General features: G+C 43.2%; 1 protein-coding gene across 1 annotated transcript; it reads left to right on the plus strand.

The window, feature by feature from the left end:
- Positions 1–1,682: 1,682 nt before the first annotated feature.
- prrt4b (proline rich transmembrane protein 4b) lies at positions 1,683–22,299 on the plus strand. The gene is made up of 4 exons (XM_027014254.3): positions 1,683–1,792; positions 7,003–8,116; positions 13,369–13,482; positions 19,370–22,299. The coding sequence occupies exons 2-4, from the start codon at positions 7,090–7,092 to the stop codon at positions 21,400–21,402; spliced, it is 3,174 nt and encodes a 1,057-aa protein (XP_026870055.3). The 5' UTR covers positions 1,683–1,792; positions 7,003–7,089; the 3' UTR covers positions 21,403–22,299.
- Positions 22,300–22,339: the final 40 nt, after the last annotated feature.

The following is a 22,339-nucleotide window of genomic DNA, read 5'->3' on the forward strand; positions in this document are numbered from 1 at the left end:
CTATGCATCCCTGCAACTCTTGATCCATGCCATGACATCACAGTTTTTTTTTAGGGAACATCCTGGTATTGGCATTTGATGCTGCCCATAGCCTGGGCAGAACTTTGGACAACCAGTTGTCGTTCATAACTCATGTTTCAAGCTGGTCTGGCAGGTTTCTCCTTTGTAACATACAAAGGATTCAGCCCTTTCTCTCACAGGAAGCTACCCAGGTGCTTGTGCAGTCTCTTGTCATCTCAAAGCTAAACATTTGCAACTAACTACTTGCTGGTCTTCCTCTGTGGGCCATCAGACCTCTACAACTGATCCGGAATGCAGCAGCATGACTAGTCTTCAATCTTCCAAAGTTCACTCATCACTTCACTGTTGGGTTCCCATCACTGGCTTCCAGTAGCTCCCTGATGCCCAGCTACAAAGCCAAAAATGGACCAGCCCCTCCTTACATGAAGACAATGGTCGAAGCCCAAGCCATACCTGGAGTACTTCAAACCTCAAGTATGGCTTGGCTTGAAACACCATGTCTTAAGTCTCATGGAAAACAAGCTTTGAGACTATTCTCTGTCCTGGTTCCCAGATGATGGAATGAACTTCCACTGGCTGTCTGGACAGAAGAGTCCCTTGCAGTCTTCATACTTAGACTGAAGACTTATCTATTTGTGGTATATTTAAATGACCATTGATCCTGCATCTATGAAATGTAACTGAATTTCTGTCACGTTAGCACTTATTTTTGGTATTATTTGTTATTGCACTTATTGTCTGATATAGAGCTTATGCTTATTTTACACTTCTTCTAAATATCAGCATTGATGTCTAAAATGTAAATATAAAATGTAAATGTAAATGTGTGTGTGTGTGTGTGTGTGTGTGTGTGTGTGTGTGTGTGTGTATGCGTGTGTGTGTGTATGCGTGTGTGTGTGTGTGTGTGTGTGTGTGTGTGTGTTTGAAGTCAAATTGACTTTGAAATTCAAAGACCTCACCCAATCGAATGGGTTTGATATCTGGACATAGTGTAGCCGATCAGGAAATTACATTTCTTTGGAAGTGACTTCCTGGATTGTGTCTAAATGTGGTGAATTTCCTGGGATTATAGATGCTATATTGCTCCAGGATGTACCATATGAGTGATAATACAATAATACAATGTGTTCTTGAAATCTTTGATAGGGATCTGAAAGTCTTGTTGGCCATATGAAGTCTAGCAAAAGTCATGTGAAGAACATGACATGCTAATCTAAAGTAAAAGTGTGAGTAAAAGTACATGTCTCAGACTTATTCTCCTAGCTCTGTTTCCAATGCCCTCCATGCAGCTTCTAAGTATGAACAATCTACTCACTGAGGTGTGACCAACGCTATTGTGAGTGTGAAACCAACACTAGATTACTGATGCAAGGGCTAAATGAGGGAGAGAGAGAAAGACAGACAGAGGGAAAGAGTCACAAAGAGCGTGTGTGTACACACAAGAAAAAAAGAGAAGGAAGAGAGGACAATGCTGAAAGAGCAAAGGAGCGACATACAGGCGATATGTGTGTATGCAACATATAGACACAGAAAGAGAGAGAGAGGCAGAGCCAGTGTGTGTGGGAGAGAGAGAGAGAGAGAGAGAGAGAGAGGGAGGGAGGGAGGGAGGGAGGCACAGCCAGTGGGAGAGGGAGGGTGGGACGTAAAAAGCGCAGGACTGAAGCTCAGTTTCTCTCCCACAGGCACAGGGAGGCAGTTCTCTCCTGCAGCTGCGCACTGGACTGTGTTTATAGTGGACTCCCTAAATCCTCTCCTTCTAGGCTGGGAAAGGGTGAGTGACACATGTTGTTTTTGATCTCTGACACTTGTACAGAAGATCTAGTCATCAGGCAAGGCACGACACACAGGGGGATTTAGAAAAAGGCACAGAGAGAGAGAGAGAGAAACTCACAGTGCAGCCAACCTATATGCTCCTCTTCTCAGTATGATCAGGCAGGGTTAAATCTGCAGATAGGGGCAGGTACAGCCCATGCTGTGCAAGTACGTGTTTGTGGCTGTTAACTGCTGTCCAAGGACATCTCTATGAGATTCACGCATACTGCAGCTCATGCACCTTAATGATAGAACCCAGATAAAGATGTGTGCGTATGTGTATTAAGGCATCATATGCTTTAGCCAGAAATATTCTGCTCTACTGGTAACCATGGTGAAGGTGGCCAGTGTAGAAAGTCTGGCTCTGCAACAGAGCATTTGAAATAATCAGGTGATCTAGACGCTTCGAGTGAATGGCCAATAAAACCATTAATGTGACAGTTCATTAAGCACATTTTCACAGGCAGGAATAATTTACTCGCTTGCTGCAGTGTTTTACCGTGTTTTTCTGTGTGTGTGTGTGTGTGTGTGTGTGTGTGTGTGTGTAAGAGAGAGAGCAAGAGAGAGACAGACAGACAGACAGAGAGAGAGCGTGTGTGTGTGTGCACAAGCGCTCCAGAATAGCAAACACAGCGTGACTGGCTGATACAGCTTAGCTAAAGACTGCAGGGACGTTGTACACAAACCCAGTCACCCAATCAGCTGTCACCAATCAACAGGTTGCGCTGGGCCGTCGCAGTCCAGGTATTGACGTCAGTCAGTCGAGGATGTTCTGACAGGCATGATTGGTATCAGATCTGGCGGTGAGCCTGCGTGGGGTCCATGTAGGCACTGGTCTGTCTGTGTGATGTGACACTTCAGAGGCTAACATGAAATAAACAACATTTGCCTGTCAGTCAGTGACTGAAAGCAGCTTGTAGTACAGTTTGCTTCCTTGAATTACACAAATATGGAAATGGATAGAATGGAATGGAGAGAAAGTAGAGCCATGATCAGAGCTGAAGGGAGGCTGAGCATTGGTATCAGTAGAATTCAGTGCACTATTGTGGTACAAAGGGTTGATATGTTGGAGAAACAGAGAGACCTAGAGTAACAAGGAGCATCACAGAATCATGAAAGTATGCTTATACTTTTTGGAATCTTGCTGGCATTGATGTTTCAAGGGTTACTGTTTATCAAGTCAACTTGAGAAATGAGGTTTCAACACTACTTGCAACATACCTTGGTACCACGGCTTAAAAACACACAGAGATGTCACAGGCTTTGATTTTTGAACTACTTCTTGCAGGAGTATAAACACTGGCTGGAGCCAAACATTTTGCCAGAAAGGAAACTCATTTTTATGGTTATTTTTCCGTGGGAGGGCTAAATATTCTACTATGCCTGCATTTATGAGTTAGGGCCTGCACAAGTAGAGGCACTCACTGGACATAAATCAGCCTATTAGTATGTCATTGATTTCACACACCTCCATTCACTTACAGGGTCCTGTTAGACATAAAGTGGTGTTGTGACAAGTCAATCAATCAGCATGAGATACGCCTCAGTGCTAGAAAGTCATTTTAAACCTATAGTGGAGACCCCCTCTCCAGAACCCTCTGTCAGACTCCGTCACGTCTCCATCTCTTCTAATTGGTCTTTGTCAAAGGTTTTCCCTTTTTTATCCCTTCCATCACTGATCACCCCAAAGCTCATCAATCACTGGGGGCCAAGTCAATAATCACTGATTGATCCTCACTGTTTGGCTAACTCATTGCATTCAAAATGTAATTCAGTCCAGATGGCAAAGGCCTAAATATGCATGCTAGCAGTCTAACTGTGACCTTATGACTCGCCCTTGCAAGAGTAGGACACATCAAGCACTAAAGCCGCTGTGACAGAGATTAACATTATTTATTGTAAGAAAGAAAAACATTAGTCTAAGAAAAGTAGTGCATATTATAAACAGATGACAATTGTATGAAAGTAAGACACAAGAGAAATGTGAATTCTGTAAAAAGGAGTCTCAAGACACAAAGTGAAGGATTACAGTATAGAAGAAATTCACTTCTCTTGATCTGTTTCTTTAACACTCAAAGCACTGATTGTCTCTTACTTTCTTTCTCTCCGTGTCCTGTCAAGTAGACTCTTTTTGAATCTAGTAATCTTTTTCACTTGAGAGAGCGCATTTCATTACAGTGAGCAATCAAACTAAATGGCACTGAGAAAGAAAGACAGAAAGAGATGGAGGGAGAAGGAGAGGTAGAAATAGAGTGTGAAAGAGAAACAAGTCAATTTTACTTTAACTCATTTTATATTCCAAATTATTCCAATTCCAAAAATTCCAATTATTCCAAAAATTTATAAATATTTATTGCTACCTTTCTTGCCCACCACATAATGTAAGTTTTGCAAAAGTGCTTGATACTTCATGTTGGATTTTGAGGAATGATGAACACTGAACTATAGGAAGGTCAGGGGCTACGTGATGTTGGATTTAGAGTAATGATGAACACTGAATTATGGGGATAGTCAGGTGCTGACTCGATTCATGGGCCCCCTGCAGACATAACACACATACAGTATGCTGTATGAGTTCAACATGCTTTAAGAGCAGAAATGTCTATCCCCATCTTTTACCATCTATTACTGAATTACCTCAAAAACATTTGCTTATACTTTGTTGTTTGACTAAATGCTTAACAGCGTTAGTTGTGTTATTATTTTTTTAAAATATTCCTCACTCACTCGTCTCCGGGTGGTCTCTTTTTTCTTCAAGCTCAGGTCCTCTACTAGAGATCTGGGTGCTTGGGTGTCTTGCATATTATCTTAGATTTTCCTAGGACTGCACTCTTCAGGAGGGAGATCTCAGATGTTGTTCCAGGGATCTGCTAGAGCCACTCTCCCAGTTTGAGGATCACAGCCCCAAGTGCTCCGATTACTATTGGAGCCACTGTTGCCTTCACCTTCCACATCTTTTCCAGCTGATCTCTCAGCGCTTGGTATTTCCCGAGCTTTTTGTGTTCCTTGTTCCTGATGTTGCTATAGCTTGGGATTGCTACATCTATCATTATGGCCCTCTTCTGCTGTTTATCCATAACTACTATGTCTGGTTGGTTAGCCATTCCATTTTGACTGTCTGTATCTGCAAGTCCCACGGGATCTTATCTTGGTCATTCTCTACCAACTTCGGGGTGTGTCCCACTTTGACCTTGAAACTTCCAGCCCATACCCGGCACAGATGTTTCCGTATACTATGCTAGTCAGTTGGTTATGGCATTCCATGTGTGCTCTGCCTGCTAGCATCTTGCATCTCACTGTTATGTGCTGGATTGTCTCAGTGGCATCTTTGCACAGCCAGCATGTGGGCTCTTACCTGGTGTGGTAAATCCCAGCTGCTATTGATCTAGTGTTCAGAGCTTGTTCCTGTGCTGTCTTTCAATCCAGACTTTTCCAGCCATTGGTCAGTCACTTCCACTATTTACTGGTGGTACATACCATGCAGGGGTTTATCCTCCCATGATGGTTTCTATTTCTCCTCATTCCCATCCTCCTCAGTTTCTGCTGTCTGAGGTATTCACTAAGCACTTCATTACTTGGGGCCATCTTCCTGGTGTATTCCAGGATCTTGGTTGTTTCATCCTGGATAGTGGCTTTGATGCTCAGTAGTCTTTGGCCCCCTCCTTTATGTTAATGTACAGTGTCAGACTGCTGGATTAGGAATATATAGGATGATGGCTGGCTGGATATTTTTTTAATGGCAGACCATTACCACTACCATATCAGTCTCTCTGTCTCTCTAGCAGGTATGAGTGCATTAGCCACAGCAGTGTTGCTTGACTTTTTACATGTGCTGATGTGATGTCACTGCTGGGTCAAAAGAGTTCTTCCACCCAAACATATCCAGCTTACGAATAGAAACTGAGCACTAACGGTTGTTAAGAGCATGTGTATATATATCAACTTATCCTCATCAACATAAACAGAGGGAAAGATAGAAACAAAGTCAAAGAGAGCAATATAGGGAATACATTTGGAAATGTTTGTATAAAGATTCTCAAATTTGTCCATCTGACATTTAGCTTTGAACTGGTGTTGAGGTTCAGTGTTGTCAGATGAACACAGTGATCAGTGATCAGAAATTTGTACATTTAGACAGGCCCTTGTAAAAGGTTATTTTTGTGATGAGGAGGAGGCAGATTATACATCCATGTCGATACAGGCACAGGAGTCAAGGCTAACCATACTGACGAATCAGTGAGGCCACCAAGGGAGTTGGAGAGCGAGACAAAAGAAAAGAACAAAGGGGCCTAGAGGAGAAGTGAGGTTTAAAATGGCTGCACCTCTGTTTGCAAATTGAGCACAATCCAACGTTGTTCCTAGTGGGAGGGTTCAGTTTATCCCAGTTTAAAGAACAAATCAGTCATGTGTTTTTAAGACATGGTGGTGAGAGGGATGGAGAGGGGGAGAGAAAAGGAAAGGGGGTGGAAACAGAGAAAAGAGAGAGAGAGAGAGAGAAAAAGGATGTGGGTTGGGAGAGTTGGAAGGCTGGTCATAGCACCCAGGTTTCTGTCTAGGTTCTGAGAGAAATTCCATGGGTGCTCCACTCACTTCACTGAGGCAACAGTGTATTGCTTTGGAGCCCTAAATTACCCCATCACTCCAAGAAAGCTCCCGAATTATATACATCCCCCACCCAACCAACAAATGCACACAGACACTCCCCCATTCATACTCTTAAAGAGCGCCCTATATCTAGAGCTTCAATAGAGCATGGAACCATGTCACAATAGCAAGCAAAAGACGGTATGTGGCAGAGATCTCACTGCAAAGTTTAACATTAAATGCAACCACCACCACCCCCCCCAAAAAAAACACACCACCACACACACACACACATACACACACACACACAGAAAGATCAACTGTATTCTTCAAAACAAGGCAATAGGATAAATTTTAGATTCACTACACATAATCCATTTTCATTCCCTTAACTGGTTTTAACTTACAGGTACACCAAGTTACACAGATTTATTAATTAGTTAACACTGGTTTAAATTTGTTTTGATTACTTTAAAGTTCTGTTACCTTTTACAAATGGCTGTATAAATTGCTACAAGTTGGTATTAGGAAACGATTGTGGAAAAAAGTTGATATGTCAGTGTATTTTGTGTATCTGTCTTTTAGATCACTTTGAGACCCGATGTGCCTGGTGGGTTTCAGAATGGAGGACACAATGTGACCTGCAGACTCAGCCAGTAAAAGGCAGGCAGCATGCTTCTTCTGCACACGACACTGCTGCTTTGCTCCGCTCCCTTGTTCTTCAGCTCTGCTAACGCTGGGCCATTCAGCAGTTTCATGCCCAAGCCCACAGCAAAATCAAAGGGACTGTCAGACACACCAGGTAAATCCTACTGGAGCTGGATACCAGCAATGAAATTGCCCCTTCCACCTCTGACACTGCCCTGGAGCTCGTCAGCAGGAGCCAGGGAGGCCAAGATTACCGCATCCATGGCACAATCGACAACAGAGAGCCCACCGAGCAGCTCAGATATCACCACACAACATCACATAGTGTCTGTGGAGGCAATTACTAGCCCCACCCACCAGTTCAGCCCAACCCAGCCTGAAGACACTCCAACCACCAATGCTCATTTAGGCACTATGCATCCACAAAGGGGAAAAATACCACCCACAGATGAGGTGCTCAGGGGAGAGCCACAGACAGAGAGACCTAAACCTTTGCAGGAGCACGACCCGAACTACGACCTCGAGTTCTGGCCTGCCAACAAAGGAAGACCCACAGAGAGATTTTCATCCACAGCACTGCCTCTGAGCTCCATGCAAAAAATACCAACTGCCTCTACACAGCTAATCCAGAGGAGCAGCACACTGTCTATCAAAGTGCAAAACGCAGAGGCCAAGAGCACCACAAATGACACACCCACTGGCTCCCCAGTGTCACTGTCGCCAGTGCCCAGACTCATGACTACGCCAGCAAACGCAACGCAGCCAGTGACCATGCCACAACAGCCGGCTATTCCCACTTTAGTGACCAACGAAGGCAGAATACAGTCGCAGTCTGACCTTGGCGCTGGTCCGGAGGGTTCTGTCGGCACCAAAACTGAGTCTCCAACCACAGTCACTGCCTCATATCATGCCCTTGGGCCTGGAGACACCAACAGGGCTACCAGCACATCTCCTCGCCTACTACTGACTACAAGCATGATGGAGGGAGAAGGATTACCAGGTGTTCCAAATTTAACTCACATTCCCTTAACCACAATCTCATCATTAGGAGGTAAGCCAGTATAATCCAGCTCTGCTTGGGTTCTTATCGAGATACAGCCCCAGTGATTGACCACAGAGTCAATACAGTAATGACCCATGAAATTGTCTGTGGGCTACTGATGGAAGAATATATTGATTTCTGTTGGCTCTGAAATATGACAGTGTTTTTGTTATGGCTTATTAGTGATCTTACTGTTACTTTAAAGGACAATTTTCTTTTCAATTTTCTAGATTATTATTCTATGTTTGAAAATCTGTTGAATTACAATCATTCCTCTGTGCAGTTCCACTCAATGTTCATGACTATGTTCTGTCTGTAGTAAAGTGCACTCAACATCACCATGCATTGAGATGGCACCATGTAGATTATCATTCTCATCTGAAGCTGAGGGTCTGTACTGGTTAGAATTTCATAATTAGTTCTACCTGAAATCATGTGGGACCCATAAATAGATTTTTAAGTAAATGTAAAAAGTATTCCTCATCTTCATAGGCCCATGCAAAGCACATGTCATTTATGAGCTGTTTTGCCCCTCCCCTTTTACTCTACATACCATGTTTGAATACATAATTAATGCAAGAACACCCCTCCTACCAATCAAAGACACACAACTATACATGCCAATGTCAAAAGAGTAAGACACACATACCCCTTATATCTCAGACAGCCTTACAGGATACAGGCTCACAGTGTCAGTTTCATATCATCAATTTCCAAGCAACTGCAACAATCAGGTCTCACGTCACCTCGTGATGGTGTGAATGTATCTGAGACGACACTATTAACATTAACAAGTGTTCATGCTGGAAGGTACAGCACATTCTAGAAGTCATGTCAGCAACAGTAGCGGTGACCTGTGCATGGAATGACAATCATACCAGCACCTGTTTTTCACCTATTTCAGGTGACAGTAGTGAAGGCAGTGGTCGTCCTTCTCTATGAGTATGTGTACTATACATAGAAGTGTGAATGATCACAATAGGTCTTTGGTTTGCCTGACAGGCAATGTATTAAGGAAGCAACCAGCTAGGAGGTTTTACAGAGACTGAATCGTCCAATCACCTGTTTGTCCCTGCTTTCTCCTGTGGATCTCAGCAAAGGATTGTTATCAGTGTTCACATGGAGGTTCAGTCATACAGCAATGAATCCTGGAGGATGATCTGGTTCCCCCTGCAGCCTGTTCACAGATGCTGAACATGATCCTCTTGCCATTTAGACCCTCTTCTCCACTCACTCTCTTTATTTCTCATTCTTTCTCTCCCTTTCCCTCGCTCATTCTCTCTCGTGCCTTTATTCTCAGTCACTCTCAGTAATATCCCCTGCTTGTTGTTTAGTTAGTTTTCTTCTGTCTTTAGCTGCAATCTGCTTCGGCCCATGGTTTTGGTCTCCTTTTGGTGAATTCATTTGAATTCACAGTCTGTTCGGTGATTTTCTTCATTTCATTTCTTTTTCATCAGGCCAACCCTCTCTCTCTGCCTAATGCTATTTAATTCTCCTTCAAGAATTGGACCATGTCCAGGAAAGACTGTGTGTGTATGTGTGGGTGTATGTGTGTGTGTATAAGTGTCAGAAATTACTGTAGGCTGAGTGAGAAAGAGAAGAGCTGTTTTTTTTTCTTTTTCTGTTCTCATTAGTGTGTCTGTATGCGTACGCACGCACACAAACACAAACAAACAACACTGAAACATTGATTGACTTAATGGACTATGCAAACACTGAAAATGAGGAGCATGCAAAGTCTCAAATCATAATGCAAGAGATGTGCATTTACAACACAAAAGCAGTGATACAGCGCATTCAGCGGATGCATCTAGAACCCCCAAATAAGTAAGTGTGTGTGTGTGTCTGCAAATTACCGACTGCTGCTTGAGTCACCTTGTTCTTTGAAGGTGCAAACAGCAGCACATTGAACAGTGGCACTCCTCACTGACGCTGTGTTGGGAAAGGTCAATTACTGATGGAGGAGGAGAAGGGAGGAGCAGGCAGGGGTAAAATGGGGGTTGGAGGCGCAGGAGAGCGAGGGTCAGGAAGGGGGAGGTGTAAAAGAAGCAGACGTGATGAGGGCTGGGCAGAGGAGACAGAAGGTTATGCTGTCAGAAAGATGCCAGGGAAATGGCTCTGTTCAAATGCCCCTCCTGAGTTCTGGATCCAGTGCACTTGTATTTTAAAGAATACGGAGCCAAAAAAATAATTGAGGAAACTCACAATAACATTACTGATGACCACATCCTTTCTCTGCAGATAATCGTCTGACTGTAAGGCTAACTGGATTTTACAAACTTTTTACATTCCTTCACTGTCAATGATCAAATATCACCTGCCTGCTTTGAAGTTATCAGAATTGTTTTCTAGCAAGCTGATATGCTGGATGTAAGAAGCATTTAACAATGTGGGAGTTAGGGATACAGAGTGAATACCACAACGTTGTCATGACAACATGTGCTCAGTAGCGCATTATTCAGAGACTGAGGCTGACGACAGAGATAAGATATGCACATTATTCTTCCTTTCTTTGACTTTTCTTCCACGCTCTTCTGCATGTACACACACACACACACACACACACACACACACACACTGTAACCCGTGTAACTGCAATACTCTAATGCTCAGATTAGGATTACAGTGCTCCAGCCACGGAAAGAAGGGAAAGAGGGATGGCAGCGAATACACGGCAGCGTATTCACAGACGGAAGGCAGGGAAAGGGGTTGATGGAGAGAGAGAGAGAGAGGTCGGGGGAGGGGAGAAATGAATGGAGTGGGAATGACAAATGACCTCGCGAATCCCATCGCTCATTATCTAAATGGCCCTCTGCAGCTTATGGAGCTCCACCACACACAGGAAGACAACGCCTCGTATGACGGATTTCAGAGTCCTCCGTGCCATAAGAAGCTCGTAATTCTGATTTGGAAGTGACCTCAAGTTACCTAACTGGCAAACCCTGCACTGGTGTGTTACACGTTAAAGGAAATCTAGGTGCCTTACATCACACTAGTGTGATTCAGGCATAATACAATCACCAGCCAATTTATTAGGACCACCTACCTTGAGTCTACAGTCACTGACTAATTAGCATATCCATCCATCTTATAAGTACATTTTATATCTTTGTACAATTACGAACTGTAACTTATTTTGCATGTTATCATGCACAACTGTCCACCCACCCTCTACTCCTTTTATTCATTGGTTAGTCTCTAGGTCTATTACTGACTGGATATACCGCTAGGGTGGCAGACACCCAACACCAGATAAAACCAGTGAGTCGGCGGTGACAGTGGCAAGGTAGAGTGTGCTGTGCAGGCATGAGTGTGTGATGTTATAACCACCCTAACAGCAGCGCTGCTGGAGGCTTTACATGTGCCTGAGTTGCTGCTGAGCTGAGGGCAATGTTGCATCCTAAAATACCATGAGAACGAGGTAGGGTGATGCCCCGATCAATTAAAGTACACACATTATGATGCAGAATTTGCACTGGTCATTGACATCCTGGAGATACATCACAAGTCATACACTCAGATTTAATAGTTTACCACATACAATTTTTTCCTTAAGATCACTGCTTTCTGCATTACACTAGGTAATGGGTATAATTAAAATCAGTTACATTAGTCAAATATTTAACACAGACCCAAAGGGGAGAGTTCATGTTTTTGTGTCTGTCCTGGAATTGACCTTTTGCTTGAACGATGGCTATAATTTACATATAAAGAGTTTTATATGCAAAATTGTCCAAATGAAAGTAATATATTGAAATCAGATATGAACATAGGGGAGGTCAAGCACACCATCCTTTGTAACAAACCCATTCTCTCACACTGCAGTGCGAGCACAGCCAGAAATACGCACAGATGAGCCTTTTACCATCCACTTTTGTTCGACCATTCACTTCCTGTTACGAAATTTGAGCCATTGTGAGATATTCAGGAAAATGTGTTTTGCATCCATAATACTCAATATACAATATGTAAGACCTGACATGAAATGGTGGTGATAGCCATTGTATGCATGTTATTTTGGAACATGCCCTATATCCCGTTTCAAGGTTTTAGTGCAGAGATAAAGCCTTCCAAAGGCTAGCAGTGTTTGACAGGTTAGTTGCTGCATCATGGAATGAGCAAGGGAAAAACAGGGATTCATCTGCACATGCTCGCTCGCTCGCACGCACGCATTTTCTCAGGCTTCTCCTCTCATTAGCTATCTGCCTTGGTGCAGGTGGTTACTTATGTAAATGATAGCAAATGCAGGAAGTAGAGCCTCAGCAAAGGAGAGAGCTTGATGGACCTGAGCAGATGTGTTCCGCTATTCACAGTCCATGTCAAAAATATGCTTGCACACAGAAAACCTGGCATGCATCATGACTTTATAGATGAATGGGAATGTGGTGGCTTTTTGGTGGTGTGTGTGTGTGTGTGTGTGTGTGTGTGTGTGTGTGTGTGTGTGTGTTGTATATTGCCCAGAGGAATGTGTGCATAGTGCTAAAAATAAGCCCATTATCTGTATACACTCACCAAATCATGATCTTCACATTATAGTTTACAGTATGACCAAATCATTTTACATGCTACCTGACACATTAAGCAACAGTGTGCCTATAAATTAACTGATTCAGCAATACTCTCAAGAGAATAATTTCTACTGAGGTCAGTAAGCAGCAGGGATCATGTCATGATTGTATCAGCTGTCTTGTCAGTGTGGTCACTGTGAATGAACTTGGAGCCATTTTCACTTTCCCTACAACCAAGAACTGAAGAAACCTATTCAGAAGCAATGATCCCATCTTATTTTAAAACCAAATCATGGGGGGGGGGGGGGGAGGCAAAATGTATAAATAACATAATGAAGTTGAGAACTGATTAAAACTGGCTAAAGTCTTTGAATGTGTGAGCCAAAGTTGGAGCAGTTGCCATTTGGACCCTTTTTAAGGGGGAGAGAATGAACAAACAGTTGTGTCAGGGTGTACGTACACCTGTATTGTCAGGAGGATGTAGTATCATAGATATAATGTTTTCCTGTTAGAATGCAGAAAGACTCACAGAAACACAAACACCTAAACAGTGGCAGGAACCCTCGGTAGACATGTTTAAGTGCATTAAAGAGATTACCTTGACAGAACTTGTTTAGAAAACACCCACCACCCCACCCCTTTTGCTCTATCTCATTATCTCACCTACCAGGCCCAATCCGTTTTAGCTTTACACACAGACAGACATTGCCGGGTGCAACAACTTGAGTCATGTATCCTCTGTGTTCCATGCAGGAACAGAAGAAGAAAACGATGATACGACTGCCGAGGAACCCACAGCCCTTACAGCAAAGGAGAGAGACAGTATAAAGAACATCCCCCCGAGCATGACAACATTGGGAACTACAGGTCAGCCAGTCTATTAAACTGAACATTTACACAGTCAACAAAGCAAATCTAAATGGCTATAGCTCGTCTATTGTAAAGTTCAGGCTGTGAATCGTCTGTTTGAAGAAACAATTAAATATTATAAAATGTAGCTACTGAAAAATATTTGCAAAAGCTGCACTGGCAGCTGCACTGTATTAGGCTTGAAATATCATAATCACATCTTATACCTAAATACCGAACACTTAGTTATTATTTAACTCAGTTATTATTCCCAACTTTGTTAAGGACACTTTTTGTCAGAACATCACCACTGCTATATAACAAACACTCAACTCTACACACGCATTTATTTCCTTGTGGCATCACAAAGCTGCACCAATCATGACATTCTTTGGTATTTTGAGGGTAAACAATATCAACATCATATCCAATACATGAGTATTTTATATTATCAGGTTTTAAATACATCACATTTTAAATACTAAAGGCCACATTACACAGCATTGTACAATGAAGCTAGATAGCTCGGTTAGCATGCTGTTTTAGTTAAAGGAATACCTCACTGTTTTTCAATCTAATATTTATCCACTGTGTCATGCTAACCAATGAATCTAACTTTATGCTGTACCATCTAGAGCTCTCCAAATTGTATACCACTTTATTCCTATCTAATTGTTATTGTCCACGGTCAAGTTACACTGACTGGCCTTTTGGTTTGTATATTTTTTCTACACTCATGTCTTGTTACCTAGATCCATCTGACAAAGGTAAAAATCACTCTGCACCACTTCTACCTGTAATCTGCCTCTGCGATGTGGCTGACTGAATCCAATTTCGCCATTCCTTACCTAACTGTAATTGCTTCCAAAAGGAGCAGAGGCAAATATTGGGTGAGGGCTTCTTTTTGCACATCCAAGTTTCCTTAAATAACAAGCAAAGAATTACTCTAAGCACCAAGCTGAAAGGGCAGGAACGTGCAATGCAAGATTTGCTCAATGACAGAAAAGCATGAAGCACTAAGGCAGATGTGCGTGGTTTTGAAAGGCCACCTCTTGAGATGGAGCTCAGATCCAGTGACTGTAGTGGTACCTAACCCACTTTCTCACCGAGTATTCAGTAGACTAACCTCAATTCCATTAATAGACAGTCAAATGTGCCACATTTGGAATGGACTTAAGTTTTGTGGCTGTGTATGTGTTATGTGTTGCATAAAGTGTCAGAAATAGGCACAATCTTTTCTAACAAAAAGCCCTAAAAATAGTTGCAGTAGTGTCTTTTGGGTACACTACTAAGGAACCTAAGCAAGCATTATGTGTGTCCACACATTGATCTTGGTACACTAGTTATCTTGAGGGAAAGACTATGTTTGGTATTTGATGGTAGGCTGTCTCCTTCAGTGGCTCCTCTGAGCTAACAGAGCATATGCCTCCTCAATATGTATGAAGCTGCCATGCCGTCCACTCATCCTTATGGAGAGGAGGAAATTGAAAGAGAAGCTGCGCAGATAAAAACTTGACAAGCCCTTGCCTGGTGGGTAGGCACAGCAGTGTATGCCTCAGAGAGCAGAGAACTGCTGTCAGTATCACACCGGTGAAGCTGGACGACTGTTTCGTCTCCCTGTGAACCACTGATTAGTGTATGTGAGGGATTAGGTTCCTTCATTAACAATATTCTTATACAAGCTAATGAAAATAAGAGCATTTGTCTTTGTAATCACCTGCCATTTATCATTTAGTTATCATTAAAATACAGCTACTCCAAGCTGAAATGAAAGCTTCCAAACCAAATTAAGCTCTTTATGAAACCTACTAAAATAGGCCAGTTAGAATGTTCATCAAAAGTATAAGGTTTGGTCAAGAACTGAGGCTATAAGAGAGTAAAAAAAGAACCCGTTACCTGGTATGAAACACAACCTGTAATAGTTTTATGATTGTCAAACCAGAGCACCAGAACAGAACTGCAGGTCACCTCAGATCACCATGCTAGTAATTGCTAGTCAGCTGTGGGCATAGCACTGAGACTGTGTAAAAACAGAACAATATTACATTTAGGTAATGCTTTAGCTCCAATGCTGTGTTGACAGGGAGCAGACAGACCTGTAGGCAATGCTTTCGATATAAATTGCATCTAAACTTCTAAATCAAGCTCCTAAGCTTCATTCCAAGTCCAGCTCAGACTGAACATATAAAAAAAAATGTGGGTTTAGCTCTACAACTGTGGAGTATGGAGAGCATGTTTTATTTCATAATGGAACCATTGCCTTTTAACCAGTCAAATGACCAGACACATAGAATGCTGGGATTTATGACTGAGTCATTTCATCTCCTTGGCAGGGTGTGTGGCAGGTGCACAGCTAATCCAACTGGATCCAGTCAACTTCACAGAGAAATTGTATTCAATCCAGAAAACACTGTGGAACTCCTGAGTGAACTGAATTTGTGCAGAACTCCCAATTGAATTTTTCCAGACTCTGCACCTAACACCTACCAAGAATCCACATTTTAACCCATACCACAGCTGTTTTCTCCTCAACCACATTAAAAATGTACACTAAACGTAATCAAATAGGACGCATAGACCTACCAAGGCCAACATTAGAGAGTAAAGGCCACGTAATCCGCTGTGTATAAAGGGAGACATCCCCCACTGTTAACTTCCTGTCCACTCCCCTGTCACATCCTGTCCCAAACCGCACTGTATAGTCTCCTAATAATAACATGGGAGGGAAAGAAAACAGTTCCAAGGTATTTTGTTCTCATCTGTGTGGTGACAGTTAGTCAAACTGGTGGGTGACCAGGCCACACTCCATATAATTCACAGCCATATCCAAATAAACATGGGACAGAGGCAGGGAAGTCTGACTGACAGGCTTTAGGCTTGATGTCTGGCCTGAGCACAGAGGCTCGTCATAGTTTCCACACCTCTGAGTCTGGAGGCCATCGGAAGGCAAAGGTAAACACGGAGAGGAGCCATAACAATCCCTCTTATCAGTGGCAGGTCTGTGTGCCACCCACATCCTGTTAGTGCCTACCATTTGTTCTCAGTCCTCATTGATAACTGACATGGTGCCCTGAGTTTTAATTACTTCAGGCCTGTTAAGTAGTCATGCAGAACGAGGCAAGGCCAGTAATTATTGCGCACCAAGACAACAAAACAAAACAGCTCTCTGTATCGTGTTGTAGGATTATGATTGCCACTAGTTTAAGTTAGGCTGACTTGGTAATACGGAAGGCATAGATGTAATCAGTTATCAAATAGAGAACCATTTTCAGATAATTGTCTTTATTGTTTTTCAGATTGTAGTAGTAGCCATATTATCTGGGTAAGACAATCATTTCCAGTTGCATCCATTTAATTCCAAATCAGCACAGTGAAATAATGCTACTCCCACACAAGGAGACTGATTTAATCTTGCATGCCTACCATAAAACAACACATCAAATACAAAACACATCTCTCAGGCAGCTTCAGTAAGGACATCTCACGGGATAGAGAAGCAAGCACTTGCAATATTCTTAAAATTTACAGACCAAATAAAATGTTGGCAAAATGACTCCCATGGGCTCCGTGGTAGAGCTGAGGTTAAAGAATCTGCAGAATCAATCAAATTGTCTGAAATTCTACATTTAGTATGCCATGCTGCATATTAGATTATGAAACTAGCAGATTAAAGGGTTGCGTGGTAACCTGTATTTAACGTACTGCTAAAATGGCTAACCAGTCATTTTGAAATGAAATGTGTAGCATAATTACTCGGCCTCTTTTCGGGGTAAAGATCAGGCTTGATCTCATTTGAAAGCCCCAGATGGGGGCTAGGATCGATTCAAATTTGGCCTGCCAAGGTGCTTTCATGTCCAGCCAGTAATACTCCAAATTGAGGGGGTTATATTCTCATGTATCGGCCTCACTTGGTGCTAGAAAGTCAGCCCTATTGGAAATAGCCAGAGAAGTGTTACTTGTGCTTAAAGATTGGCCAGCCTGGGCACTTCCATTCCTGGGCAGTAGATGTCCAAGGTTGGCTGCAGATGGCATTTAATAGCATCATGCATTTCTGTCCACACAAACACACAGTGATTAACCACAGAGAGGGCAAGAGTTAATCATCTCTCCTCCTAGCATGATACAAGCCTCACACATTCTAAACAGATGCCACTTTTTACCACTGACCAAACCCACTAGTTATTTTGGGGGAAAGTGGTGGTCATCTGTAAGGAAGGCTAAAACTAGTGCAGAAATAACAAACCCACCTCTAGGAGGGACTCATTTCTCTGTGGAAGTTTCCCCTTTTAAAAGAGGGAACATCATAAAGAAAACATTAAATTTGGCTCTGGGTGTAGCAGGAAACAGTTAACTAATGAATATTTTTTTAAATAAAAATATTGTTAAATGAGATATGGTATTACTGGTGCAGAACAATTCCAGCCATTCTCCATTTTAAATCTGATTTATAATCATCAAAATGCTGTGCTGTCATTGGTTTGTCTCTGTACTGTTTTTTTCATGTTTTTTACTCTGTATTCCTTACCAGTGTTTGTCCTAAAACACAATAAGGCACCTGTCCTTTAAGTCAGCAAAAAAGCATCTGATTGGACAGTAGGGTAGCTAACTTGTTATAGATCTGCTCTTCTGTGTAAAGGAGGCAGTGGTGTCAGCCTTTGTGGGGGACAACAGCCTGCTCCCAGCACATATACTGGTGTGGAAAAGAGTATTATCCATTTAAGAAAACAAATGCAGCAAAATGGATTCTTGTGCCTAGCGTTTTTACAACTTGGAGTTGAATAGCAAAGTAAAGTGAGCAGGAGTAGATCTTACCCAACAGCAGGCTCATCAGATGAGGTAAACAGTCCCAACTATAAGCTTCTTTTAATTATGTTCATCTAAGGATTTATTTCTGGACTAAAAGTAACTCTATGAGGGCATATTTTCGGCACACTGGAACAAGCAGCTGAAAGCATTTAACACAGAGACAGGAGAGCCTGTGCTCAGGCTGGCCTGAGCCGTAATATATGTAATAGCGCTCAGCGACTGAGCCAAGCCACCAAATCCAAAACTACAACCTCTGCTTAGGCCATTCTGTGACACAAATCATACAATCACAATTACATTGATATGGAAAGAGCAGATGTTATGTCTCCGTCCATCAGTCTAAGTGATTGTGGTCTCTGTCCACAGCCTTGGTCTCTCTAGACTTTGCTCTTTGTACTACCTCATCTCTCACTGTAAACAGGCCTTTGAGGCATTTAGGACATGATAAAGACATTAGATAGCAACACATACCCTCAGTGCCTCACCTTGAATCTCAGCAAACCTCCTATTCTGATGTGGACCACTGATTCAACACTGCCCTCCAATGGTATATTATACTCTGACTCAAAGCACATTACTAATAAACAGGTTTCCTAGGTAGTGAAGATTTTATCACACTTAGCAAAGTAAAGGAATCTATTCTGAGATATATATATATATGTATGTATGTATGTATGTATGTATGTATGTATGTATGTATGTATGTATGTATGTATGTGTGTGTGTGTGTGTGTGTGTGTGTGTGTGTGTTTTTTATAATAACAGAAAATGAAGGGTCATTTTCAGTTTGGTCCTTCTAAAATATGTCTAAAATATTTATTTGCAAGTGATTCTGCACCTTTGAGGTCCAAAAGACTATTGTGAATTCTCAATCTATGAGTCATGGCTCTTGCAGCGGTACTGTTATGACCAGTTCGTCTGATACTGAGGAACTGTTTACCAAATGCAGACAAATCCGTTTCAATCCCTGCCACATTTTTCAGTCACATCACATGAGTTCTATTGGAAAAAATTAGTCTGATATGAGAAGTGGCAGCAACATATCCAACATGTCCTTTCTTATTTACTTGACTAACTCTAAGCTCTCTTTCTGTTCCAGTGGTGCTTGCCACAGTGTCTAAAGACTGGATGGCAAATATGACCCAAGTCTCTGCTCTCCCAGACTGCAACATGGAACATTCTGGAGTCTGCAACTTCAGTGGACCTTGGGCCCCCACATACCCTACTGACTACAGCAACGGTGACAATATAAGCTTCACCTTCAGTAATCAGTCGCAGGCCCCCGTCTTGTTTCCTTCCCTGCCCATGTTTGTCTCACTCTATTCTGACTGGAACAGGGCCATGGCAGCCTGGGGTTTGGCATGGGAGGCACATGTTTACGGCCTGGGCACTGTGTTCTGTCTGATCTCTCTGGCATCTGCCCTTAACCTTCTGTGTTTGCCTCTGTGCTGCCCTTCAGGCTGTGGCTATTTCGCTCTAGTCAGCCTCTTCCTGCTAGGTGCTGGCTGCAGCAGAGCTTTTGCACTGCTCTACGATGCTTATGGCCACCAGGACCGCATTGCCTCCACCGAGGCGATGCTGCTGTTATACGAGGCCCCGTTTCCCTGCATGACTGCAGCCTTCGGACTGGTTTTCCTCCTCCTGTCCATGCGCTCCCGCATGCAGCTGTCTTACTCCGCCTTCCAGAGGCCCTGCTGCCTGGTTTGCCTGGTCCTGCTGCATTTTGCCACTGCCTTCGGACCGGTCACGCTGCTTCAGGTTGATCAGCAGGGGGCGCCGCTCTGCCTCTTCCTCTCGCTGATCTCCAGAGGTGTCTTTGTGGCTCTAGCAACTTTCTTATCTATTGCATACTTTGTGTTCTACTGCTACGTGCGTGCTGACTCCAAGCACATTTACCATCTGAACAACACCTCACCAACTCCAGCCGAGCGCTACAACCGCTGTCCCTTCGCTGAGAGTCAGGACTGGGACCGAGCTGCTGCTGTAGTGTTCCTCTCCGCTATCTTTTCTCTGGCCTGTGCTGGACTCCAGCTCTATGCCATGCTACATGCGGTGGGTCTCACTGGAGGAGCTGAGGTATTCCAGCCCTGGCCATGGTGGGCCTTCCAGCTGAGCTGCCGTGTGTGCGAGGCCTGTGTCTGCCTCACATTGGCTTTGGTGGTATCACAACCCATTTACTGTTCTGACCACCTCCCACAACCCGGCAGCTGCTGGATGGAACTCTTGGCTGCCAAATCACCCATCATTCCTGGGAGCTACCAGTGGTCCCTGAATCAGCAGGAGAAGCTGGCAATCTGTGACCCAATCGGACATGGCGAGACAGAATGCCTGCCACTTTACACGCTGGTAGATGAGCATATGGGAAGCCTGAACGGACTGGACCTCTTGTACCATAGTAACCGGGCCCTTGCATACCGGGACCTGGACCTGCCTGATGCCCTTCCAAATACTAGCGCTCCCTCAGTAGGCTCCTCCTGCACCAGCGACTCCACAGCGGACCTGCGGCCCCCGTCGCCCATCAACCTGCGCCGCAGCATTGACGAGGCACTCTTCAGCGAAGCCCTTTTCCCAATGAGCCTTTTCAGCCCTATGAGACCCTTCACCTCCAGTGACCACTCCCTGGAGGGCAGGGACACAGGTTCCAGCAGTGCCCAGACCCTCAGAGACAGCCAGCCTTCTGATCCAGGCCTGTACCGGACTTCCTCTTGCGTGGAGATGCTACCTGACACCCCTCTCCCTGCTGAGACCTCACAGGATACATCTTCGCTGGGCTTCCCTGCCTCCCCGTCTCCATCTGCGTCTTCCTCTTTCTGTTCATCTCCAGAGCGCTGGAGAGGCAGTTCAAGCTCTTGTTCCCTCTACAGGTCATCTCTGGCAGGCTCTTCTCTGGTGCTGTGCTCTAGCCCAGAGGGACACAACCCGCCTCCACCTCCTCCTCTCCTCAGTGGGAGCTCTGGATGCAGTCACACAACTGGCCCTCAAGCCAGCCAGCAAAGACAATGCAGAACTCAAAGCTCCCAGGAAACGCTAGAGCAGCAGACGGAGTTTGATCACTCCGTGCAGGAGGAGTTCATCAGTGTGTGCAGACAGATAGATGCTCTTAGTGTCTGCAGTGAGACTATTGACCTCTAAGGAAACCCTTCCATGTCCATATATAGAGCACTAACGGTATGATGGCAATTAACTGAATGAAGAAAAGTGAAAGAATATGAGTAAGAGTTTGTATGAGCAAGTAGATTATCATCAGTAAGGTGCTAAATCTGACATTGTGTGCTCCACATCATGGCCTAAAAATGAATGCCGTCTAGAGAGATGAAAACATGCCAAATGTTTGATATGTATGAATTTATCTATAAGGGGATAAGCTACCTTTATGATGCTATTCCATTATGAATAACTAAGTGCCATCACCTGTCAAAAGCTATGAAAGGTTTTTGTAGAACGTTTCTCAAGATTATTATTGGACATGAAAATTTGTAAGGCTTTTATGAATTCTCAAGTAAATTAAGTGGTGTTTGTACAGGTTTGGACAATATATGACTATAAATTTAATATGAATACTACTGTAAGTGAATTAAGACTACTGACTACCCTACTGTAATAATGCAATTATAGATTTTAAAATGAAAGCACTACAGAAAAATTGTCAAGTATATTTAAGATTTGAATAACCGTATGCTTAGAAATGCCTTTCCAGCTTTAGGCCTACTATTGTACAGTTTATTCAGTTTATTATCCTGAGGCAAACACCTGTGACCAAATGTGGTATGGTTTCAGTTTTAGAGGGCCAAACCTGGCCCCAGAGTATTAAGGGACATGCCACTGCCAATACAGCACCCTCTGCTGGTAGCTTTAGGTAAAACTCACATTTTGCAGCTTTTCTGTAATGTCCGGTTGACTAAGCACTTAAGTGACTGCCATCCATCTCTCAATTAAAACATTTGATATAAACTAGTTAATTTATTTATCTGTGGAGTTTCAAACCATTGCTTCCATGAATTTTAAAATAAAGGCAAATAACTTTTGGTACATCTTGTAGTGCACGTTTTGAGCAATCCTGTACCACACT

Source organism: Electrophorus electricus, chromosome 4 (genome assembly GCF_041902795.1).
Source record: "Electrophorus electricus isolate QZ-2024a chromosome 4, ASM4190279v1, whole genome shotgun sequence".
NCBI lineage: Eukaryota > Metazoa > Chordata > Actinopteri > Gymnotiformes > Gymnotidae > Electrophorus > Electrophorus electricus.